The sequence below is a fragment of the Typopeltis vanoorti genome, chromosome 1 (genome assembly GCF_054136105.1).
Source record: "Typopeltis vanoorti isolate ZY-2024b chromosome 1, IOZ_Tvanoo_1.0, whole genome shotgun sequence".
NCBI classification, from domain to species: Eukaryota; Metazoa; Arthropoda; class Arachnida; order Uropygi; family Thelyphonidae; genus Typopeltis; species Typopeltis vanoorti.
This window is the reverse complement of record NC_143549.1, coordinates 131,997,167-132,024,703: the sequence shown is the minus strand read 5'-3', so window position 1 is coordinate 132,024,703 and position 27,537 is coordinate 131,997,167. Positions and strand designations below refer to the sequence as shown.

Here is a 27,537-nt window from a genome sequence, read left to right as displayed (position 1 = left end):
CCCTAAATATATTAGTTCAGGCTTCTAGTTCAGCGATGCATCACGACATTCCAAGTTATCTCTCTCTCTCTCTCTCTCTCTCTCTCTCTCTCTCTCTCGCGCGCGCGCGCGTGTGTGTGTGCGTGCGTGCGTGCGTGCGAATTTTTCAATCAACGGCTGTAGTGGAAATCAAACCTATTAAACATCAGACTACTTCCCAACATAGCAAACAAACCAATAAATAATAACCAACTGCTGTCATCCTCAGATAAGCCTAACAAATAAGCTTAAAAGATTGAATTTTTTTTTTAAATGTAATCAATGTATAAATCATATGGAATCAAACGCACATAATGTATATATCGTATGGAATCAAATGTATGTATGTATCACATGTAATTAAAATATGTAATCATAAATTTTAATTAAATAATAATAATATTTGTTGTTTTCAGATATTTTGTAAGTTACTGTATCCAGTTCCAATTCCATAAAGCTCTGTGTGATGCTGCGGGACATAAAGGACCTCTGTATAAATGCGACATCTATCAGTCCAAGGAAGCTGGAAAGATTTTAAGGTAAGCAATGCAAAATATATTATCGAAACAAGACGTTATCTCACAATTGACTTACTTGACGTAGGGATAGTGCCATGAAAATTGATCGAGTTTATCGAATGACAATTATTTGAAGGAAAAGTTCACTGACGAAGCATTCGTCGAAAAAAACCGTTCCACAAATAACAATTCATTGAACGACAGTTCATCTCCAAATAAATTTATCGATAAACAAACTCATAATTTTCGTTGAATCCGTTTTCATAATTCACTGTAACACTCATTTTTTGTTGTAATAAATTGTTTTATTGTCATCCCAACCAGGTAGACCACATAGCGAAAGGGTTGTCCACCCTTCAGTACCAGTCTTGTTTTAACTTACATTTATAATCACTGCTGGCTTGGAAGATAACGTGAGAAGTACTCCCATGGAAGTTAGTACATTCGAACTACTCCTTAGAAACTTTCAAGCAAAACTTACGAACAATTCCTACTTACGTACACCATATGAGCTAATAAATTACGACACCAATTCCTTTAACGAACACAGAACTCTTGCATACGAGCATTTTATGATACCCAAAGTTCAACGATACATTATAAGGTTAACAATATAGCTTATGAAAATATAAATAAATAAATTTAGCTTATAGAAATTCAACTAACAAACACATCTTAAAGAATGCGTTATGTTCGTAAGTTGGGGTTCGCCTGAATTTAATCAACTTGAGAGGAAAATATTCTATAATTAGTCCACTTTTTAGAATATCTCATTCTCATCATTACTAAAAAAAAAAAAAAAAAAATCAGCTAACGCCTTTTTATTCCCGTATATACGGGAGTAGGCGAGGCCATTTAGCCCTATCTAACTTTTGGAGACTGAGTGGGCAGTTCAATCTCCACTGGTACCCAATCAGAGACAGATGGCCCAAGGCTATCACTAATTAAGCGGTACGCAGTGAAGAGAGACGGCTCAAATGTGCCGCCATCTCGTGGTCTCTAACCCTAACACAATATATTTAATGTCTGAAATAATGTGGGTTCTACGGTCGATTTTCTTGAGTTTACAGGACGAAAAACCCGAGTTTCCGGGAGGAAAAACCTGCTTGCCCGTGCCAGAGATCGACTAACTCGGGAACCGGTCGAAAAAAGGCTTAGAAAAATTGCCTCTAGTCGCCGACTAGACTCGAAACCAAGACTTCCTTCGTGCGGCCTAGCGCGGTGGTGTGCAAACGCCACATCCACTGAGCTACACAGGCTCCTCATCATTACTGATAGATAATAATCGTAAAGTATTCTAAGATTAATCATGTGTTTCATTTTTATGAAATGTTATTATTTACTCTCATTGTGTAAAATATAGAATTTTGATATATTTTTTTTTCTAGTCAATCGTTAAGATATCTCAGTGGAATCGTTTCATCTTTAACTTAAAGAATAAAGCGGATGATTTATATAGCTATTAATGCTTATTTGCACTTACACCTACTAGAAGAAATATGCATACTTTTCTTCTATTAGTGTAGATGGAGAAGCTCTTCTCTTGTTATCTTGTTTCCTGTGGTAACTTCTCTTTCATTTTTGAACCACTTACATCTTTCTGTGAGGAATTGAAGATACCTATCTGATGAAATAAATGTGGGCCACATGAACGTATCCGAGTTTTTTTTTTTTTTTTAAATGTTGGGCCAATACACAGGAAGTTGGTTAGTCAACCTATAGTACATTAGTACCATGTATGGCTATCTATTAAGATTATCTCTCCTAAAAATTTAAATTTTTTTATTTAGTTCCATGCATAACATTTTTTTACTTCAAATTCAGTTGTTTTTAATATATATATATATATATATATATATATATTTTTTTTTTTTTGAAAATTCTGAAGCATATTTTTTCATAGAACTGCTTAAATCAAGTGATTTGGAACATCCATATTCCACTATATGTATGTGTGTAAAACATGCAGAATTATAGAACTATTGATTTTATCCCCCCTTCGATTACTCATAATCGAAGGGGGGGTAGAAAATATTATTTTTCAAAATACATTAAAAGGACAATAAAATTAGAAATTGGACAATACGAAAATAAGCCGTGGTTAAATTTAAAACTCTCCAAAAAGGTCTTTAGTAACATCAGTTGATATTTTGTCCTGTCCACTTCTACTCACACCAGACTGCTGTCTCAAAACTACTTTTGCTCTTTCTGCTATTCCTCATCCATTTCTCTAAGAAAGTGTGTTTTTATCTGTCTTATTTCATTCAAATAATAGTAGAATTAAGAATATCAATTAAGAGTGGAAGTTGATAGCAATATTCAAAACTCCTCTACCTTATTCAAAGTATTTATTTAAGTCAGGATCATCTCTTTACTATTTGTTTTCTTTATTTCATTTCCACTTTCATAGATTTAGATTTGGCATTCTCTGACATCGCATGTGTGTTCTGATGAATGTACATGTGTCATGCTGGTGACAGAAGGAATTGCATAAAGTACAGTTTAGACAGTCGAAGTGAATGGTAGTCGAGGTTGCCAGCTTGGGTTCTGTTACGAATAGCAGGTGTGATTTGAATGATGCGTTTGCACATCATATTTATACTGCTGTTAAGGCCACAAATGTTGAAGTAGATATTTTTTTTTTAAGTACAGTATTACTAAAATTTTTTTGTGATCTCCAGTATAATTGCATTTGATTATCTGTCCTTCATTTTTAGTAAGTAGGAAACGTTAATAGCATGCCATGTGAAGTGAAAAACCCAGCAATATACTGCCGATACAGAAGAGGAACCAAGTCTCCTGTCCATGGATGATCTCAACAGTTCCCCTGCATACCCCCATACACTGACTCCCTCCAAAATACAATTTGACAGAGTGGTAAGAATATTATATTCATTATATTAGGAATATTGAGTTGCAATGAATAGAAACTTGGCTCACAGTGCGCAGTGTGACGTACAACATTTAGAAAAAGAGTTAGAAATTGGACTGGGATTCACCTCCAACAAAATATGTTGGAAGTGAAGAATTTGAGGGTAAAGAGACTCATTGTTTAGGCAGAAACAGAGTTGAAAAAAAGACTTGAATAAATTGGAAAAAAATCATTGTGGTACTTTGCAGAGTCAACAGCAAAAGTCCAAATAGCCAATCTCCGAGATTTCTTGAAAGCTACACATACTGGCCATTGAATTAGAAACCTTTATGCAGATGTATGTAAACATTATTTTGTATATACGCAGCGTATGCAAAATATTTGGTCACGTGGGTCACCACGTGTTCTAAGTAGCTATTTAAGAATGTTGTTGGTGGTGATGGTGGTCAGTAATCATCAATAGTGTTCATCACAATGAGAAAAACAAAGGAGCTTTCGGAGTTGGATAAAGGGCTTATTGTGGGTGAAGCTGATGGGTTTCAAAAAAAAGTGAGTATCCCGAATGTTTAACCAGCGGGAACATAACCCACTTTGCTTATCTAAGAGGCGCAACTGTAGTCCTAAGAAGGACTAAGCTCTCAGGAATGAGATTGCCGTCGTCTGAGAAGGCTTGTACGAACAAACAGAACTTCCTCTGGGCAGTAATTCACCGAAGCAAATGAAGTCTGTTCCCGACCCACATCTCCCGGAACTATGCTCATGGAATTCAAGAGGATAGATATTGGCAGTCGCATACCTATACGTAAAATAAAAGTCTTTGATATACGTAAAATTAAAGCATTTTCTCTTTTAAGAGTTCTGTTTAAATAATACTCAGTTTAGATGACATTTAGAGAAACTAATCACTATTGGCGGAGCAGAGCTACTGTGACATCAAAAGCGACAGCTACTAAAATAAACCTTTGCTTCTGCTTATGTAAAGCAACGTTTCTCTTAAATAAAAACAATCAAAGGATTCATTTTTGCAGTCTAATCAACAGGCACAACATTACCATCATGACGTAAGAACGCCGGTTTATACTATAAGCTAATAGATACATTACTTCACATACTTTGTTTGAGGATTTATATCCGTTTTGCAGAATAATTAAACAATCACAAAAGTGCTTGAGACAATTTGAATAAATTCTTTGAGATGTAATTTTGAAATGTAATACTTAAATTCGAGATTATGATAGAAAAATAGGTATTCCGGCCAAATAATTCGATGTTAAAATGTAAAGCAATTAGTCTTGTTGCTAATAAGTTTTATTCTTTAAATGTATTCATTTCATTTTTTGTCCATAAATACGTGAAATTTGGGAGATTGAAGAACAGGGATTGGGAAAATGGAATCTTCTTGGCTGAGTTGTGGCACAGGGCAAACAGGAGAAGACTCCTCTTTGGTTCTACTGGCACTATAGTGACATACCTGTTTAAACAAGCTGATTTCTTAAAATAACACACACACACACACACACACACACACACACACACACACACACACACACACACACACACACACACACACACACACACACACACACACACACACACACACACACACACACACACACACACACACACACACACACACACACACACACACACACACACACACACAGGTGTTTGGTTCCCTACTCCAAAATCAGAACAGTATTTTATGGATTTACAATCTACTGGGAGAGATTTCAATCTTGATTTCGGATCTTAGTATAATCAAAAGTAAGGCGTAGTAAAGTGAAAGATCTTTCATACGAAAATTAAGACGCTTCTATGTTTCGTTAGGGTTGAAGTTCACTAGATTCCTCTCATTCAGCTAAGTTGTAAGACGACCAGTGTTTACGATATTGGAGTTGAAATCATTCGAGTACTAGAAAGGTTGTCGAATGAAGACGAAGAATGAATTGTAATATTAATATCATCAGAGAAGCTATTTGATGGAAAGTAGCAAAATAGTTTTCCATTTATCGCCATTGCGCTTTTCTTGCTCCTAGAATTAAAATAAGATTGTAAAAGAAATTGAGATTGCAATCCGGACAAATGAAACTGAGTTGTTACTGAGTGTGTTTGAAAAGTTGTCTCATGCGGGATGGCTGAGTTTATCGTCTAGGAAACTCGTGTTTCTCATCCCAATCTGCAAAATAAACAATCAGGCTAGATCAGCACGTGCAATTTACAGCCACAGCACATCGACCTCGTGTTTTTCGTTGCTTCGGCAGCAAACATATAAAATAAGTAAGCATCAAAAATTATGAAAATAATTTTTCAGAAATATTTATTCTTTGAAATATAGTCGTTTAGTTTTTCATTTATATCTTTTGAAATTATTACCTTTATATATGATTCCATTTTTTTCTTTCTTCAAATTATGTGTAGTGATACCCTCCAGTTGGGTGAATCAAAACCATGGCAACAAGCTATGGAAGTCATCACCAGAGGAGAAACGAATCGGATGGATGCAAAGCCGATGTTGGAGTATTTTGAGCCTTTAATGAAATGGTTGGAGAAGGAAAATGAAAATGAGACTCTAGGATGGAAGAGTAATGATCCAATGATTTGTCCATGAGGAGTTAACTTTAACAACAAATAGTTATTGCTTATTTAACTTTAACAGTTTCAAAGTTTTGTTAAAATTTAATTTTAAATTATTTTAAAATTTCATAAATGATCAATAAATGTTTAATGATTTACACTTAAGCAATTAGTAAGACTTCTTAACATGAAGAATCTTCAATACTTTAGAATGTAATCACTTTAGAATGTATGGGAAATTATGTTCTGGTTTTAATCCTTTATACAGGCGTGACCGAACTGACTCTTCAGCTTTTGTTTGCTCAGAATTACTCGTAAGTAAAGGAGTAAAACAAGAATATAATTTTTTGGAAAGTATAATTTGTTGTATTTGAATGTTTTAAAGACATCATTATCAGAGAATACATATAAATCTGTGTACATATAAAATATGTTTCTCATTATAAAAGTTGTCACTCATGTCGGATAGCAATCGGATCGCTCTTCTCTCAGCTCTCTGCAACATAAATAATCATATTTCAGACATGGATTCCAAAATAGAATTTAGTGCTCTCTAAATTAACTCTAAATTAAAGATTTCTTTGCTGTGTTATTACATCGCTTCGAAGATTTCAAGTTGAACTGCACTTCATTTTCGTTTTTCACTATTTTGTTTATATTTACACAAATAGTAGGCTATCCTTGGATGGCTGCTATCTAGGTAAAATAATTTAGAGTTAAACTGTTAAACTGCATTTGCCTGCTTTTCATATCACATATCACACTTTTAATATGGTGTCAAACCAGTAATCATAAAATTATGAGAAACAACTGTAAACCCCTACAGGGACTCTGTGTCGCCACACTAGTTAATGGAATCCAAAACGGAAGCATAGCAATTCGGTATTACTGTCCATTTGCTCTCTCCTTAGCCATCGTTTAACTATCGAGCCTTAATCCTCATGTTGCATTCCCCATATGTAAATAATTGATTATGTGTTACTGTATGCAATGTTCTGTGAAGTGTCTGAATGGTGATCACTGTTTGGAGATCGATAAATTCAACAAATGAATGTTATTACATGGGGATTGTTACTAAATTTGAGCCCTGAAGTGGCAAATACCAAGTTTCGTCTCCAGAGCAAGAATTTCCGTTTCTGTTGTCCCTCTCCTCTCCTCCTTGCAGTATGATGTCCTTGAGGGCCATGGCAAACATACTTAGAGACCAATAACTTCATCTATTTCGAGGTTACAGCAATTAAAATAGTGGTGCCGCAGGCTGGCTGTCAAATGTATGCACAGGCTCGAACTTGTCAGTCACGAGTCAGGAGACTTCCTGGTCAACTGGCACAAAATTCCTCTACCACATCGTTCCTGGAGAGTGAGTTCACTTGGTGTTTTTTGGGGCACTGTCTAGGCCATGTCTTGACAGTGCCCCAAAGTTTCTCGAGACTTTGGGGCTGGTTTCTCGATGTGAGTCATGTCCGAGAGTCTGCCTTCTCTCAGTGTACGCCTCTACTATATCTTTCCATCTAATCCCATTAAACTTATGAAGCCTCCTACAAACAATGACAATAACATTGCGACAAAAATTAATCTCTCTCATAAACCACTCCTATTAAAAAGCATATCACAGCCAGACGCAACATACAAACCAAGCGAGAATCTCTCCTAACTAAAAACTCACTTTCACATCCATTTTGCTAACATCCTTGGCATTAACACAAACATAAATGACCTCCACCGTCGCTTGCAGTCTTCGAGCCCAAACATCTTATTCTTGACAGAAACTCAGATTGCAGCTAAGCTACATCTTCTACTACCCACATCCTAACTGCACACTTCACGATTCTTTTCGCCTCAAGAGCGGCACCTGTGCCTTTGTGAAATCGAACATGGTCTGCCAGAGAATGGCTAATTTAGAATTCCCTGCGTTTGATTTCCTCTGGCTCAAGGTCTCTTTCACCATTTAGTAACATTTATTTGTTGTTACTTAAATATAAAGAACCAATAGGCTTCATTTCGGCGATATAAACATTATTTAAAATTAAGAGGATATTAAATCCCACATTGTTTTAAAACCGAATAAGAAACTCAAAGATTGGAATCAGAGAGTTTCATGCCGAATACAGTAAACTATAAAAATATCGGCGATTACTAGCGTGAGCTAATGCAAGTAGTCCTAGTACATAGTACAATACCGGGCAACTCGCAGCCCGGTATAATTTAAATAATGTTCATTTGTTGTATTTACCAGTTTCCAAACACTGATAACCACTCAGATCTCTCTTCACATTCATTTCCATGAAACCCGACAATTTGCAATCCAGCTATCGTGAGGTCATCTTCCTGACATCGTTCTTAACATCGTTCACAAATTATACACCTGTCTACTGGAATTTCTGATAACACGCTTTACTCTCCAAATACTCTGGATCTTCTCTCAGAGAAAGCCTTTCCTCCAATTATTCTCAACCTCGCATTCTCTGGCACCTCCAATTTCTGCTCCTCTTTCTTTCCTTGGTCTGACAATTGTTTACACTTATTTGAACCTGACGCCTGCTGCGAACTAGACGCAGAAATTATTCTCACTGGCGTCGAGGCCTTCATCTCCAATTCTACCCATAACCCTCATCGGCTTTCCAATCCCTGGCTTACTGCATGCATGTGGCTCGCATCAAGAACTTCAGCTTCATACTCTGCCTATACCAAAGCACGCCACAAATAAAGTCCTCTGAAGAGCTGAATTCCCTCTGTTCTTACTTATCTCGTTAACTTTTTTCGCCTATTTCTTCCTTGCCATTGTCATTACAGAGAAATACTGTATCATCATCATCAGCATACCTCAGATTACTGATCAATCTATCCCCTATCCTAATTCCTGTTTTAAGATCATCCAGTACTACATGCATGATATCCTCAGCATAAATACTAAACAAGTGAAGAGAAATTAGGCAACCTTGCCTACTTTCTGAACTTTCTTCTTTGCCAACCTGAAGCCAATCAGTTAACCCAACACCTATTTCTACCGTGGCTTTATGCTCACTGTACAAGTTAGCTATCAACCAGATAGTGTGTTGAGGAAAATCCATTATTTTCATTACTTTCCCCATTTTGACATGCTGAACACAGTCAAAAGCTCTGAAGTTGTCTATGAAACGCCTTAACACAGGGGGTATAAATTCTTCATGCTTTTCTATGATCTGCCTAAGACAAATGATTTAATCTTTGGCCTTGATGGGACTCGAGGGCTAGGGGGTGACTCTTTCCTCTCAAACTGTAGTTTCCACCATCTAGTAAAAAATAAAAAAAAACAGCTGAATTCAGGTCAAGGAGTGGTGGTTGACACTTGACGAAAACTTAACCATTAAAACCGAATGAACTCTAACCAACCTAAAGATACATGCCGGCTCAACCGTCGCCCGGTCAAACAAAGGTCTCGCCCACTATTAGGGAACCAAGATAGTAAAGGCTAAAAATATGTTATTGGAACAAAACATCACCTAATAGACAGGAAAAACATAACAAGAATAGGAACATGGAATGTAAGAACTCTTCACCAGGAAAGAGCATTGGAAATACTACTGCATGAATTAGACAACTACCGATGGGAAGTGATTGGACTCTGCGAAACCAGATGGACTGGAAAAGGAGAATTCCACCATGGACAGTACAAAAATCTTAACTTCACACAGGGAGGACAACAAACACTAAGAAGGAGTAGCACTTATATTAAAACCAAAGGCTCAAAACTCTCTATTGTCCTACAATCCTATCTCACCTAGGGTAATTAAAGTAAGATTTAAAACATCAATCGGATCACTAACTATTATTCAAGTATACTCACCAACTTCGACATCATCAGAAGAAGACTTTGAGGAGTTCTATATAGATTTGCAAAAAAGCAATACAACAGACATCAAGTCAAGATCTCCTAATTGTAAGGGGAACTTAAATGCAAAAGTAGGCAAAGACTGGGATACATGGCCAAGAGTAATCAGAAAGTTCTGGTATGGAGAAAGCAATGAATGGCAAAAGACTGCTAAACTTCTGCTCAAATAATAGACTAGCAATAACCAACACTCTCTTTAAACATCCAAAACACCAAAGAAAATGGACATGGATATCACCAGACAGACAAACCAAGAATATGATAGACTATATTATTGTAAACAAAAGATGGAAATCAAGTATTCTAAACTGCAGATCCTTCTCTGCAGATTGTGGATCAGACCATAAGCTAGTATTAGCAAACTAAGAATAAAGTTAAAATCTGGAAACACTTTTAGAGTCAAAAGGAGACGGAATGTAAAAAAAAAACTACAAGACAATAATATTCTAAGAAAATATCAACTAGAACTAGATAAAAACCTGAAGGAACTACCAAAACAGAATATAAACATCGAAGAACATTGGTGCAAATTAAAGGAAATAATATTAAATTCGGCAGAAAAGACAATAGGCTACACAGAAAGAGAAAGTAAAAAGGATTGGATCTCGAATGAAGTAAAAAGGTTAAGCGATCAAAGGAAAAGCATAAAACTAAAACAGAATTATAACAGAAATGAATATAATAGATTAACCAGAGAAATTAGAAAACTAGTTAAAAGAGACAAGAATAACTGGTTAGAAGAAAAATGCAAAATGGCAGAAAAGCTATCAAAAGAAAATAACCTTATGGATTATATAAACAAATAGACCAAATTAGTAAGACACGGATGACAAAAATTATAATGATAAAAAACAAAGAGGGACAACTAATTGAAAGTAAAACAAAAAGAATGGCCAGATGGGAAGAATACTTCAAAGATTTATATAATATAAACAGCTCCCAGGATATTACGATTCCAGCCACTGAAATGGAAGAGGAAACAAATATCTTTACCAAAGAAATAATAGCACACAGCATAAAAAAACTCAAAACTAGGAAAGCCCCTGGCATTGATCAAATACATGCAGAATCCTTAAAAGCAGGAAAGGAACAACTTTTGGAACCATTAAAACATTATTTGAAAGGATCTACAAAAACGAAGCAGCGCCTAGTGATTGGACCAAATCAGTCATAACTCCCATATACAAAAAAGGAGATAAAACACAATGCAATAATTACAGAGGCATTAGCCTCCTCAGTATTCCAAGGTTTTTATGAAAATACTCCAAAAACAAATTAAGTCATATATAGAACTGGCACTAGGAGAAGAACAAGCCGGTTTCAGACCAGGGCGAAGCACAATTGATCAACTATTCACCTTAAGACAACTAATAGAAAAGACACTAGAGTACAACCAAAGTTGCTACATAAATTTCATAGACTTTCGTCAGGCATTTGATTCAATCCGTAGAAGAGAACTATGGAAAACTATGGAAGAATTTGGAATTCCAAACAAAACCATAAGAATAACAAAGAATCTGTATAGAAAATCTGAAAGTGCAGTACGAATGGAGCACACCTTAACCAACTGGTTCCACACAGAGAGCGGAGTAAGACAGGGATGCAATCTGCCATCAGACCTGTTCAATCTTACACTGGAAGAAGCAACCAATAAGGCTTTAAACAATGAAGACTCTGGAATCAAAATATATGGGGAAAATGTGACAAATTTAAAATTTGCAGACGACATTGCATTACTTGGAAGCATAGAAGAAAATCTACAGCGAATTTCTGATAAGATAAAGGAAGAGTGTATAAAATCTGGATTAAACATAAATATAGACAAAACAAAAATTATGCAAATAGGAAAAAGAAGCACCAATCTGAAAATTGAAATTGATAGTAAGAATCTAGAGCAGGTAGAAAACTTCACGTACCTTGGAGGAGTTATTGAGTACAATGGTGAAATTATAAAAGATATAAACAAACGAATCAGTCAAGCATCCCAAACTTTTGGACGACTTAATAAAATATGGAAGTCAAGAGACATCAAACAAGTAACAAAAGTAAGAATCTATGAAACAATGGTCCTCCCAATACTCCTCTATGGAAGTGAATGCTGGAATCTCAAAAAGGCTGAAGAGAAAAAATTATTAGTTACTGAAATGGGTTGGCTAAGAAGATTACTTAGAGTATCTCTGCTGGATCGACTAAGAAACGAAGACATAATGAAACAATTAAAACAAGAAATAACAATAATAGACAAAATCCAAGAAAGAAGACTACGATGGTTTGGACATGCGATTAGAATGGGAACAGAAAGACTATCTAAAGCCCTGAATGCAACGATGTAAGGTAAATGATCCAAAGGACAGCCCAGAATTAGATGGATAGACAAAATAAAAGAGGATCTGAAAACCAAATCACAACAAGAAAGAGTTCATTCGGCCTCATCATCATCCACATAGATGAAGAAGAGAGGAAAAAAAGAAGAAGCCCCTGCTTGTTCCTCAGGCATCTCTGCCTCCACCCTATTTACAACGATGTTTAATAAAATCTTGTTTGCATGAGAGATTAAACTAATAGTTCTTCAAATCCTTCATATCTCTCATCTTATGTAGTGGTATGAAAACGGATTTCTTCTGGTCTCTAGGCCATGATCCTGTCTCCCATATTCTTGTATCTCCCATATCGATATGATCAATTTCTAGCGCTGTATAAATACTAAATCAACACGCAAGGAATTCGGAATATGGAATTCGCTATGACTGCAGTAAATAGCTTAAACACAGGTGAAAAGAATTTTATTGGACGATAGTTACCTCTGTCTGTTATCTTGTTCTTATGTTTCATGAAGTGAAATGAACGGCCAGATATCATCCAATCTTCGACTGAGCCTGATGGGAAAAATAATTACAGTTTTCTGCCATTTCATTATGTAGACTGGTTATTGCTTTAATCAAAATCCATGTGGATTCGTTTTTTCTAGGTTTTCTGATTTTCTAGCTTGTATTCTGATCATTTCTTTAGTAATCACATGCATTTTTTCTTCTTCATTTATGATTCCATTTCTTTAATGCATGAGGCGTTTTTATTATTTTCAACAGTGTTATCCCCGACTGACTTCCACAATTCCTGTATTTCTTTTCGGGCGATTGGTTGTCTGCATTTGTATTTCCCTATAGAGACTAGAAGAACTGTTGTTCTTTCAGTCGAAATTGTGCATATTGGTTGGATGCGTCCTTCATATCTTTTGATTTTATATGATCCTGATCTACTTAAGGGCACAACCTGTTTTGTTGGTCAAATAAGTCCAAATAATTTCGATGTCGCTGTTTTTCAGCTGCCCTTCTTTAATGTTATCCACATTGCCCCCAAATCATCCCTTACGTTGGTGAGTTTTTGTTCCTACCAGGTTTTACATGCTTCACATTGCTTCATGACAATATTGGTGACATCATTTTAGGCAAGTGAACAGAATTTCAACGAATAATAAATGAATTGATGCAGAAAATAAAACGAAAGGATTAAATGTAAACAAAAACAAAACAAAAATGATATATGATAAATGCATAGGGAAACAGCCAGTACATACGGAACATGGAAAAATTGTCAATTCCTATGTTTTCCTAGATCCTAGGACAAAAGATCCCAATAGGCGGAGACTATGAGGAAGAAATTATGCGAAGAGTTCAATTTGACTAGGTGGCCTTTGTAAAATCGTGAAACACTCAATCGACAGTTGTACACTTCTGATCATAGTACGCAGACGTGCAACATGGACGTTGACTAAATAAATTAACCCAAAGGTTGATAATTAACAAGAGGAATACGGGGAAATCATTGCTTGGTATCGCCGATCAAGATAGATGACGCATTACTTGGATTAGTGATCAGACCAGGGTGAGAGACATTGCATCAACCATTAAATGCTATTAAACAGATGTATAACTGTCCATATAGGCTATTTTTACAGTACTGTAAATACTAAACCAGCGTTTCCCAAACTTGTTCGGTTCATGGTGCCCTTAAGTGTATCAGGATTTTTCCTGATACACTAAGTTCTATGCTGCCAAATTTTGTCTTCAGTGTATTGTCGCAAGACAGCTCAATAAGATTTCGGTGAAAATATTAGAATATTTAGCGTCGCCACAGAGCGCCCCCTGCGCACAGTTTGGGAACCATTGTACTAAACCATATTCCGTACCTAGTGTCGTTTATTATAAAGAAATAAAAAAGCATTTCCTTATTATGGGAAATAGAGAAACCCGGGGGAAATACATATACACACTTAAAACGAGATTTAAGTTAATGAATCAAAATGGTCTACTGATATTGAAGAAATCATATCCTGTCGTTATACATCCGATCAAAGACTGACCGGACGTAAGATGGTGGTTAATTTGTGCCGTGGTAAGACTATCTAAAATCTGCTTAGCAGCTATAAGAGTATCGAGGGGTCAATATTTTTAACCTTTGTTAATAATTGTATTCCAAACAGAAACATTAGTGACTACTACTACTACTACTAATAATAATAATAATAATGGATATATTAAAAAAGAAACAGAAGGATTTATTCTAGCCGCTCAAGAACAGGCGTTACAAACTAATGCAATCAAAGCAAACATTTTGAACATCAATAATAACAGTAAATGCAGATTATGCGATCAGAAAGATGAGACTGTAGAACATCCGATCAGTGCCTGCAGCAAAATAGCACAAACTGACTATAAATACCGCCATGATCAAGTGACCAAAATAGTTCATTGTCATGTTTGAAAAATATATGTCTTTCCTACTTCTGATAATTGGTAGTAGATAAAATAGAGACAGAATTGGAAAACGAAACAGCAAGAATTCTCTGGGACTTTAGAATACAAACTGATCGGCATTTGGAGCACAATTTGTAACGGCAATTTGGAACGACATGTTTGGATTATTGATATTGCTGTACCCAGTGATAACAACATTAATAACAAAGAACTGGAAAAAATGACTAAATATCGAGAACTGACAATCGAAGTTGGCCGACTGTGGCTTAAACACACCAAAGTCATTCCAATAATTATCGCTAATTATTGGGATGACTCCCAATAATTATCCCAATAATTAACCTCAAAAGAAGCTATCCAACTAATTACAAGAATTAAACGTAAACGAAGTGGCCACATATGACCTACAAAAAACAGCATTACTTGGAACAGTCCATATTTTAAGACGCTACCTGACAGACTATTCTTAGATTCTTGGGTAGAATCTGAATTGCTCTGAATCACCAGACAAATTGTTGTTTGAATGATATCTTGTTTTTGACTGTGTTTCAATTGTAAAAATAAAATAATAATAATAATAATAATAATAATAATAATAATAATAATAATAATAATAATAATAATAATAATAATAATAATAATAATAATGTAAATAAAAAAATAAACAACACTCGCCTTATAGACCCAGGAATTGTTGTCGTTATACTTTTGCAGAGATGATAGCCGAGGTAACAGCGACTAAGAAAGTGACAACATCAGACCCGTCTATCAAAGAAAAAAGAAGCATGAAGACATGGAGGTTATACCGGAACCTCAAAAGTGCTAAGAGATCTTTTCGAAGAGGATGTTCTCACGTAGCGTTAAGAATAGTCGACTTAATGATGTCCACCTTACATTCCATGACGAGGTGAAGTGGCGTGCAGCAATATTAAACTCATGTCAAACTATTCAAATCCGACGGAAAGAGAGAGGGTGAGGAGGGGGAATAATGCTAATCCGCAGTTATAAGAATTCTGTTTTTGTGAGTGACTTATTTTAGACTTATTTCAAGCTGTTACTTGGAAGATTTTCAAATATTTTAGATTAATAACCTCACTTTCACATTATAGTATAAATATGAAATATAATAACACACCAATTTCACTTTGTTTTAAATCTTTAAAAATAATTTTAAAATTTTCACTCTTCTAGAAAATATGATTTTTTTAATAAGAACACCTTTTAAAATTTAAAATGTTGGTACTATTGATATTAGTATAAGAAAAAAACAAACAAACAAATTTAGACGACGGAATCGAGGCAAAAAAATCCCTGAGGCTATCCCACTTGGCATCTTTTAATGCTTTAGAATATTTTTATAATGAGAGATTAGATGTCTAATTTCCTATTTTTTTAAGTAATTCGCTTTTAAATTTATTAGTTCATTCGTCTTTAAATGAATTCATCTTTAAGTTCATATTTATGTCTGATTTCAGTTTGTTCTTGTCAGAAATTACTTCAAAAAAATTTCCTCTGAAAAAATACGAAACTGAATGCATGATTGCACTCCAGAAGATATCGTTCTGGAGGTAAAAGGACGTTGATAAGATAATCTTCGATATTGACGAAATATTGATATTTCGATATTGAAAGAAAACACCTTCCAGTGTCCTTTTTGTGTGAGCTCGTTACAATGGCGTCTACGGTTAGTACATTTAGCTGATCAAAAAAAAAAAAAAAAATCAGCTAACGCCTTTTTATTCCCGTATACGGGGAGTAGGCGAGGCCACTTAGCCCTATCTAACTTTTGGAGACTGAGTGGGCAGTTCAATCTCCACTGGTCCCAAACAGAGATAGATGGCCCAAGGCTATCACTAATTAAGCGGTACACAGTGAAGAGAGATGGCTCAAATGTGCCGCCATCTCGTGGACCCTAACCCTAACACAATATATTTAATGTCTGAAATAATGTGGGTTCTACGGTCGATTTTCTTGAGGTTACAGGACGAAAAACCCGAGTTTCCGGGAGCAAAAACCCGCTTTCCCGTGCCAGAGATCGACTAACTCGGGAACCGGTCGAAAAAAGGCTTAGAAAAATTTCCTCTAGTCGCCGACTAGACTCGAAACCAAGTCTTCCTTCGTGCGGCAAGCGCCGTGGTGTGCAAACGCCACATTCACTGAGCTACACAGGCTAGCATTTAGTTGATATTTTTGAAAAAATGAATATTTGGAACTTATCATTGCAAGGAGACAACGTTGATGTGGTCTATATTGAGAAGAAAACAAAGGCCATGATCATGGTAAGACAAAATTATCTCTGGGAAAACGGAATTAAGGAGAACAGCTGTGACAAATTTCAGCGACCAGATTCATTTCTTAAAAAAAATGAGCAAACGATTGCAGACTTGGAAGACTTCAGACAATAAATAATAGTTCACTTAAGCACTCTTAAAACTCTAATGAGGCAGTATTCGATGAGATATCTTGTGACAATAGTTAGTTTATAAAGTATTCATTCCAAAAAGACATTGATTAATGTTTGAATTGGAATGCAGAAGGAGTATCCGACTTTGTCAAAAATTGCAGTCAAATATTTGTTACCTTTCACAACAACTTGTTTATGTGAAACTGGTTTTTCATCTTTAAATGCTTTAAAAAATGATTATAGGAAACAGGCTGGATGTTGATGATGACTTTCGACTCTACCTTAGCAAGATAACCCCCAATCATTGATGAACGGCGCAAGCGTAAACAAGCGCAACCATCTCACTTTTTTTTTTTTTTTTTTGCGAATTTATATTTTGAACGTTTTGCTTTGTCTGAGCTGGATCAGATGTGAATAAATGACTCACTGGATAAACGTACTTCCCCTTCCTATACTGTATAAGTTATAATCAAAGTTTATATATATATATATATATATATATATATATATAAAAGTAAGAAAGAAATACAACCGGCAGGTATCAAAGGCGAAAATCGAAAGAATTTGGAATAATTTTTGATATTAAAAAAAACTTTGATTATAACTTATACAGTATAGGAAGGGGAAGTACGTTTATCCAGTGAGTCATTTATTCACATCTGATCCAGCTCAGACAAAGCAAAACGTTCAAAATAAAAATTCGCAAAAAAAAAAAAAATAGTTTTCCTGTTGAAATAATCTTGTCCCACCCTATCAATAGGCTAAATAAACTGCAGAGGAAATGTCCTCATAAAGGTTTTTCGTCTCTTAGACAGATTTCAAGGACAACAGCAGCTTAGGTGGACACAAACAAACAAAAAAAAAGAATGAATTAAAAAGGAACGAAGAAAAAACATCACGTAGTTTATAAAAAAAATTAATATTATTCTCTTTGAAGCTCTTCTGAGTAAAGCAGCAGAAAAGCAGTTTCGAATAGTCCATTTTAGGGAAAGAAAGAAGAGCACAACGAGACCGCAATAAAGTGCTGACTCGGTCAACAAACTTCACCTTTTTGCAATTAAGGCAGTAAAATTGTAACAAAATTCTACCGGGAAGAATCAGTCTGTAAAACGACACTCAGGAACTCGAGTTACTACTTTAGTATACAACTAGCAAGAAACGGTTCGCTATTATGAGTCGTAAAATAAACAGCATAGTCGATATATGGAACGCTGACGTCGGCACAACCATTTCAGACCAAACACGAGTGCAGCATTCTCCACTATTATACTCAACGAAAAGTTGCTTTCGCCAAAATACTAAACAGTATTAAATATCAAGAATCATGTTACTGCACAATACTTAAATGTTCTTTGTACTGAAACACATTTTGCGGCTACAAAGATGAACAAGCCTGTTTCAGTCGTACTAGGCTGACCATGTTTCCTTCTAGCAAAAACGGGACGGGGGCTATGTAATATTCTGTATTCATGAAAACGTAAGACGATAAAAAAAAAGTTTTATTACATAAACACATTATTTTTGCCAAGTCTTTTGCAACCTCCAAAATTGGTATTCTCGTTGTCTGCACGCAAAGCAACAATTTTGTTTTGTTTTGTAAGGCAAATTTGTCATTTCCTTCCTTCAACATGGCACACTGTAGGTAAGGAAATAAAGTCTATAATTTTGTCTTGAACACCACAATTTGGCAAAATGTACCGCACAACGATTGGAAAAAGTTTGATGTCTTTTTATTATTTTTTTTGTTTGATGCATCTAAACTGACTGTAATACTTTTTGTTTTATTTTTTCAAATCCTCTATTACTTCGTCCAATATGTGTGGTGATAAATCATTGGTAATTCCTGCTTCTGATTTGGTACGTGCTGAAAAAAAAAAATTGGTTCATAAATTTTATTTATCGATGTTGACAAGCAGTCATTTGTGCGAAAACTTTGGCCGTGACGCACAATATGATAAGCAACAAGAGCTTCACTTACTGCAATTTTATCGCTTTCACTATCACCATCACGTCTCACCATAAACGAGCTGATGTTTTTATTTTCAGCATCCTTATGTTTCTGGCTACGTAGATGTTGGTTTATGTCGCTTCTGCCTCCATGAGCAATGGAAAAATGGACATTACGATGTTGGCATACCACTTTTATTTCATCACTACGCAGCTTGTCCAGTTTAATAAATGTGAATTTTTTTCTGGAGATCGTCATTAAAACTGCAGTTTCGCCTCTTTGACATTGCAAGGATAGACTTAAAGCTTTAAAAAATAAGACGTAAAAATTTAATAAATATGAAATTTAAGCCACCGGCATTGAAATAACAAAGCCACCGGTTAGCATACAGGCAAAACAAAAACTACTGTTAAAGCAGAACAGACACCACGTCTTAGACGCGCAAGTGTTGCCAACATGTTTTTTTTTTTTTTTTTTTCTCTCTCTCTCTCTCTCTCTGAATAAATCACTGCAGATATCGATATTTAGTATCGAACAATATGATTCCATGGTTATGCAGATTACTGGCATCCATGATATTGATATATGATTATAGGTTATGAATAATAATTTATGATTGACCAATGCTAAAGTATATTTGTAGTTTTTATTAAAAACGGGACAAAATTGACATTTTTATTAAAAACTACGGGACGGCCGGGAAATATGAAAAAAAAAAAAAAAAAAAAAGAAAAAACGTACTATCCCGTTCAAAACGGTACGTATGGTCAGCTTAAGTCGTACCCACTTTCATCTTTTTTTTTTTTTTTTTTTTCAATTTAGAAATCCTACGATTTCTAAATTGAAAACGGGAAACGGGAGTTTGGTCAACTTCTACTGGAAGGATTGTATCGCTTTCAGTGTTGGTTGGGGTCATAGTCGATACAAAACTTCATTTACGCATTTATGTATAGTTAAGTCCGAATGCGTCTCTCTTTGATGTTGACACCGTTTTTAATCGGAATATGCAGACAGAAAATTGGCAGGTTTATTCTTTTCCACACCACCGTAGTCTTATTCCTTGATGAAAGTATTCTAAAAATTATTGGTTGGGTGACACTCCCGTAACGATTTCGCGATTTGTTTTTTTAACAAACATTAAACCTTAACCAACAAATCTCTCTGTTGATCGACAGTGCCGTTGAAACCGAGCATGGAAAGCACAGCCACAAGCGTACTCATTTCCACACCACCTCTGAGGTAGAGTACTAGGCGCGCTTTTTTTAACGTGGTATCCCCAGTAGGCCTAGTCCACGGTTCTGATAAAAGAAATTTGAGATTGTGGTGGAAAAGGATTAATTAAGAAGTCCATGTTAGTAAAAAATTTTACTAATCTTAAGCAATACATAACATTTGCTATGATCTTGGAAATGGATACAAGATTACGTTTTGTTTTACGTTTTTTTAAAAAATAAATCATCCTCAGTTTATATATTTTTTCTTTTATGAATAAGCGAGATGAGGTGTCGCTACACTGAAGTTGTGAACACATTATCTTGTAAGCCTTCGTGATAATGAAGACTTACAGAAAAGTATCCACATCTCAATTGGTTGCAAGAAATGAATTTCCTTCTACGTTGAAGCTAATGCTTTTTTGTAAGTAGAATATAGTAACTTGAATATGAAGTAGAATATGGTATCAACCGTCCGAAAACATTGAGCACACGTGGTTCTATCAGCAGCACTGTTCACAATGTACGAATTTGGATCCTGTTTCGTCTGATTAGCAATGAAATTTTCTTCATCAAATGTTCTTCTTCACGGTCAGATATGACTACATTTGATCTATTTCTTAGATAAAATTATTTTTTTGGTTAATATGACACTCTTGGGGTCATTGGAAGTCATTTTTGTTCTGAGATTTTTTGAGAGAACCTTGCGTGTCCTCTGCTATTTCCGCTTCATCTGAGTAATACATTAAAGACAAAAACAATAAAAGAATCTGAGCTGAAATAATTATTTGAAAATGATTCAATATTTCCCCATAGCGGATGATTTAGTAAACTGAAAAAAATCGAGATTTTAAGCTTCCTCATTTTTCTTCGTCTTCGGTATCTAGGGTCTTTTAAGACCCTCGTTTAGTTTAAATGTCCTCGAAACGATATTGCAGTAGGAAAGATAGTTACTCTTAGGTAATTTGGAATACATTTTGAATCTTATCTGCTGTTTCTTCTTTCAAGGGTCCTCTTCTTTTACGAGATGAAAAATACGATTTTACAGAAAGGACCCCATCCACATCAGTATGGGAAAAGTCCGTATTAAAGTTCCACTCATCTTACTTATCTTAGATGGCATTCGAACGCAGGTGTAGGTGTTTCCCAACTAAAGGCGTATTGATTACCGGCTGAGTTCATTTTCTCGTACCCTGAAAAATGCCATGCTATTTGGCTTTACTGGTTTAGTGCGTATAATTTTTATCCGATAAGAAAATACAGAGAGAGAGAGAGAGAGAGAGAGAGATCCCAGTTAAATTTACTTGTGTATTTGGAAGTCTTGTTTATTTTTACAGCAACTCGAATTTATCAGAAAATCAAAAGAGGGTTTATTGGTAATAATTGTTCCAAGCTTTTCGGAAAGCTCTTGTGTGGATAATTAAGTTGTAAAATAGATTTTCGAACATCCTTTTCCACAACTACCTCTATCGTTTTCTCACGAGCTGCAATGCATAAAGTGACATCTTGCAGTTGCATCAGGAAATGATTTTTAACACTCCGCTTCATTTTAAAAGACGCATCTTCGAAAACGCAATTAAATTCCCAAACTAACGATAAATGTTATTATTCTGCAGGCGTCCAAAAATAATATTCACGTTGCTTGTAATGCTGCAACACAACTGATTCAGTAACACAGTTGCTCTTATAATTCAATATCTCAAGGCATTCTAATCTGGAACCACCAACATTTTCCAATAATTTTCACAGTAAGCCGATGTTCATTTGCAACGACAGTAGCTGCTGCTCTGAAATTAAACTCCTCTGTTAGATTGAGTCACGTTATACAAGAGTACGTAGGGGCGGGATTACGCAAATAATCCCATGAAATGTGTCCCTTCTAGGAAGGAAGATGAAAGGTCGATGGTGAATCCATGATCGAATAATACGTTCCGCTATTGATTTCACAATTCTAAAGCATTTTCTACTTCACCTTGCATTTTTTCGCTCACACCATCCAACTGCAAATTCAACTAGAATTGGAAATATACTTCGTTTTCAGCAAATAAGTTAAGAGTATTTCGAATACTATCAATCAAGAGATTTTTGTTCATTAAATGCTCGTCGTATTTCTTCTTAATTGCAGTCACATTTTCCTTTGTTTGCTTTTATTAAGTTACTTCCACCTTCTGATTTCAGTTTCACAACACATCAATCGCAGAACTGCTGTCTTATCTTATCACAAGAAAAAAAATCTGTGAGCTAATTGTCTCATATTGGAATATTTGAGAAATGATAAAATGAAAACGGAGAATAGAAAACTCCAACGGAGAGCATGAAGGATAGAGTAATGGAGAGAGAGAGAGAGAGAGAGAGAGAGAGAGAGAGAGAGAGAGAGAAAGAGAGAGAGAGAGAGAGAGAGAGAGCTTAAAATATATGCATCTTTAGATTTATCCGAAAAGCACTTTAAAAAATATAAATTAAAAAATATAAAAGATATGCTAAGAAGAACCCATCTAAGAGTACAAATGATTCTTAATTTCTAAAGTCTGTCTGCATGCATAGGAATCGTGGGAATTTTGAGAGGATTTCTTGAGTAATAGATTGAATGACTGAGTTGTGAGATGGATCAAGAAAAAGTGTTATCTGTTTTTGAAAGAAGAGAATCCTCTCTAAATGCAAATAATTTTGAAAATAGAAATACACCACAAAATGGAATATTATGTAAAATGTGTAACCTTTGCACGAAATGGAAGGTAGAAGAATTGGAACTTACTGTCCTATCATCCATTTATAAATTCATTGGACAGATGAGATGCCGAATGGTAACTTCTTTCCTCGGTGATGTGCCACAGCAGTCCTCGGCAGGTGAGCCTGTTGTATGCTTTGCTGCAAGCTTCAAATCTCGGAAGACCAGTCACGCCAGACATACTGTCATCCATCCATCCATCTCACTGATGGTCTACCGCTTCCTCTTTTCCCAGAGAATTTATTTTCTGTTACTGTTTTTTACTGTGTCCAAAGTATTGCAGAAATCTTCAGTCGATACCCTTAAGGATTCTTAGAGTTCTACCAATCCTTTCTAGCACCAATCCATTTGTTCGTCTTTCAGTATATATGGGATCCTCAACAGTCTTCTGTGACACCAAAACTCAAAAGAAGTTTCTTTTTCTGTCAGACTTCTTCAGTTGCAAGTCTCACATCCATAAATCGCTATTGAAGAAAAAAACTGTCTCCAAAATCATCAGCTGCTTTGTTCCGCTGGAGATAGATCCATCCTTTTATAATTTATTCAAAACTTTTGCTGTTGTTTTAGCCATCCCTAATCTTTTTCCGATGTCTTCTAAACAGCATTTCTTCATATTAATGCTGAATCCCAAGGACACGAATTTGCTAACTTCCTCAATTATTTCTCCGTTAAGGTACATTTGTTTCTCAGGAGCTTCCCTTTCTATATTTCTATATTTCCTATGAGAACCATAATTTTTGTGTTTCTAAGGTTGAGTTTAAGTCCTCCGTTCTTGTAGATCTCATTAACTACGTCAAGGATTTGTCCTGTTTTCTTTCTGGTCATTACAAAGTGGTACTATATCATCAATATACTTCAGATTACTTATTCAAACTTATCCTAATTCCTCTCTTAACTTCCTCCATTGCATTCACGTGTCATCAGCATAGATGCTAGACAGGTGAAGAAAATAGGCATTATAAATACCCTGCCTATCTGAAGCCAATCAGTTAATCCAGTACCTGTTTTTACCGAGGCTTCTTGCTCACTGTACAAATGAGCTATCACTGTAATAATGTGCTGAGGAAAACCAATTATTTTCATTACCTGCTGATCCCGATTTCACATGCTGATCCCGTAGTCTATGAAACACATTGCCCTTTAATACTTCTCAATGATCTGTCTAAGGGAAAGATCTATTGGTACCTTTGTCTTTTCTAAACCCTGCTTCTTCTTCAGTCATATTTGCCTCTGCTGTGGCCTCAGTCTTATCTAGAATTATGTTTAATAAAATCTTGCGTGCAAGATTTTATTAAATTTTTGAAATCCTTCGCTTCTTCCTTTTTGTGCAATGGTACGAAAACCGATTTCTTCCATTCCCTAGGCTATGATCCTGTCTCCCATATCCTTGTAATCAATCTATGAAATAGTGTTATCCCTCATCTCCTGTGGCCTTCATTAACCACGCTACCGGCCAAGACGTCTATAGACGTTCACTTTATCATGGATGCGAAGTGCTTATTAAAATTGTAATGCCATTGTTATAACAATGAAATATATGATGGATACGAAGCGTATGCGGATGCGTATTTGATCCACAACGGCCGGTAAGGTGGTTAATTCTATTGGGATTCCGTCTGAATCTTGGGCCTTGTTGTTGTTGTGCTGTTTAATTGCTATTTCAACAGCATGCCTAAGCGGAGGAGGTTTAAAATCGACATTTTCCTAATGAGAGGGGGGGGGGGGGCTTGAAAGTTTCCATATATTCTCTGCTGTACAGTTCTTCACAGTACTTTTTCCATCTGTTTTTGATTTCCATGTCTTCTGTTAGTACTGGTCCATTGCTGTCTTTGATAACATTCAATTTAGGCTTAAATTTTGCTTAAGATCATGAACTAAATGAAACATCCTTTTATAATTGTGCCTCCTCATCTGGAACTCTATCTCTTCACATTTATTCGTATAAAACTTTTCCTTCTCCTGTCTGATGGCTCTTCTGACTCCTCTATGTAATCTCTTATATTCTTTGATCCATATGTCACTTCAGACGCTTCTTTTCAGTCAGATTCCATATTGAATCTGTTATCCATGGGTCTCTTGTTCATCTAACGGGGCCTTGATGCTTAAATGTATCATCTATTATAACTTTGATTCCTTCCCAGAGCATTTCAAGTGTTCTCCTCACTATCCTCCAAAAGACATCTAACCATGTTGATGCTTCTTCTGTGACCGCACTAGTGATTTCCTTGATATCCAGGTCAGCGGGACGGGCGTGACTTGGAAGTTTCGACGTCTCAGCCTTACTTTGGCTCTCACTAGCAGATAGTCTGTATCACAGTCTGCTTCAGGACAAGTATGCACATCAAAGATACTCGTCATCCACCGTTGCAGTGCCAGGATGCAATCTGCCCTGTACGTGACTTATAAATATTATATATCCAAGTAAAGTGTTTCTGGAAGTAGGCATTGTTAATGACCACTCTGTCAGCATGGGCAAATTCCAACAATCTTTCTCCAATAGCTTTTATTCTCCCAGAACAATCGTACCACACTCGGACCTGACATACTGTTTTCTACTATTGCATTGAAGTCCCCTAAGATAAAAAGGACGTCTCTCCTTGGCAGACTCTCCAAAACAATCTGCAGGTTTTCATAGAACTCCCCACTCTCTCCATCACCGCTCTCTGCGTGGGGTGCATAAACAACCACAATCGACACGTTGGTAGATTGAGTCTAATAAAAAATAATATCCTGTCGTTAACGGAATTATATCCAAGATGTGTTGCCAGATATTTCCTCAGTACCACAGCTACCCCATAATGCTTTGAGTCACCTCCTGAACAAATAAATAGTTCACTATCTTGTCTTCTGAAATGAGTTTACATCCGCTTTGTATAATTACCATAATAATGTCAATTCTACACCTCTCCATCTATTTACAGACAATATCAAGGGTACCCATCTGCAATCTCCCTCCCCGTACGTTCCATGTGTCTACGTAAAGTTCACTGCTAATGTTAATTTCGTGTCTTTTGTATTTTTCATTCAGAGTACCACTGGCTTGTGTTGGAAACTGTAACGTAACTTATTTGCGCGACAACTGAAACAGCATGATATTATGAGATTTGTTGTAAGTCAAAACCATATTAGGTTTTGGAGTGAAATCACTGCAAGAAAAAGCGGTAGGGTTGAAGAGGTCCTTTACACAGATCCGATGGTTTTGGTTTAAATCTATCCCACGCTGACCAGGTAGGATAGAACTCCTGTCTACTTGGTGAGGCAAAAACGTAGAAGAAAAGGTAGGCTCCCAATTCACGAGACGCATAGAAACAGTAAAATAGATAAGATTCACCGGAATAATTTACTGCAAGCGGTTTAATATGGCTGTTGTATGTGGAAAGTACGATTTGGGTTTGTGAGTGGGTCTCAGAGTGGATCGCGTTTTTGAAACTCACCAGCTTTTGTGTTCGCATGGCATTAATAGATTGAAGTGGGATACAGTTGAAGAAAAAATGAAGACGAAAACCGGTAGTGGAATTGGAGAATCCGTTCCTTATTTCTCCTCCCAAGAAGAAACCCACTCGTCCCATTCATGGGCTTTTTCTCTCTTATTTCTGTCATTTTACCTGTTTGTTGGCACAGCTTCTATCAAGACGTGAACTTAAAAAACTAGCATATGGAAACAAAAACACGGATTAATAAAGTTGATTGGTAAGTATTGATGAGCACGGATATTTCAAAGAGGTATTCTGAGCTGTTAGTAAGGTCATTGTCTTTCTTAATACCTTAATGGTCATATTCGGAGTACGACCACATAAAAATCAGTGAGAAAAGAAACACAGAAATGTTCTCGTGTCTTGGTTAATAACTTGACCATTTTTGGACGACGATTAACCAAAGTGGTTGCAAACAAAGAACTTCAATTCCGGAAGCAAAAGATCAGCCTCCACAATATCATCAAAGTTCGTATTACAACCTGCATATGAAGTACACATCGCTGGAAAATCGTTGATATTTATGAATCGTAAACAATATTCACTGCATTACGCCTTACGATACTGTTCATAATTACGATAATGTACAAAGTGTAGTCTCGGGTTTTCAAAAAAGGGCCACTTCATATTTATATGTAAGTTCCTGTGAAATGAAATTAAGATGTTATCATGAATGGAATAGATGACATTATTCCACGAGGACAAAAGACTACGCTGTACGCTACGCAGCATCTCAGGATATCTTAACCTACTAAAAACATCGGGTTCAGAAAATAATAATAAAAAAAGGAATCTGAAGTATTTTTAGAAAATCAGAGAAGCGGGAAAACTAAAGTTTTACGCTGAAAACGATTTCAGGGAATCTTCAGGAGTGGTGTTAAATATGTTTTCGTGTATTTATAGTCTAAAGTGATGACAAATTTATACAACGTACGTAACTATTTTTTTTTAAAGAGTACCTTTTTTATGTGAAATACTTCCCATAAATCCATTAAGTGATCCCATGTTTATCCATGGTATCAATGGCTTTTGAGATATCTATCTCAAAATCTATCTTCACGACGATTGCAACCATTCAGGAATGCGAAACATCAATTACCTGCCAAAAATCAAATATACTCTTAAAGAAGGCTTACTCGCAGCGTGCGTCTTCACAGAATTATAAA

At 35.8% G+C, this 27,537-nt stretch overlaps 1 protein-coding gene across 1 annotated transcript in view; it reads left to right on the top strand.

Annotated features, from left to right (window-relative positions):
• LOC150110433 (angiotensin-converting enzyme-like) overlaps positions 1-27,537 on the top strand; it is a 135,041-nt gene that overhangs the window by 40,887 nt on the left and 66,617 nt on the right. Inside the window, exons 12-13 of the mRNA XM_090398410.1 lie at positions 435-557; positions 5,827-6,008. Of these exons, the coding sequence (XP_090254536.1) occupies positions 435-557; positions 5,827-6,008 (305 nt within the window). The remainder of the gene's footprint in view (positions 1-434; positions 558-5,826; positions 6,009-27,537) is intronic.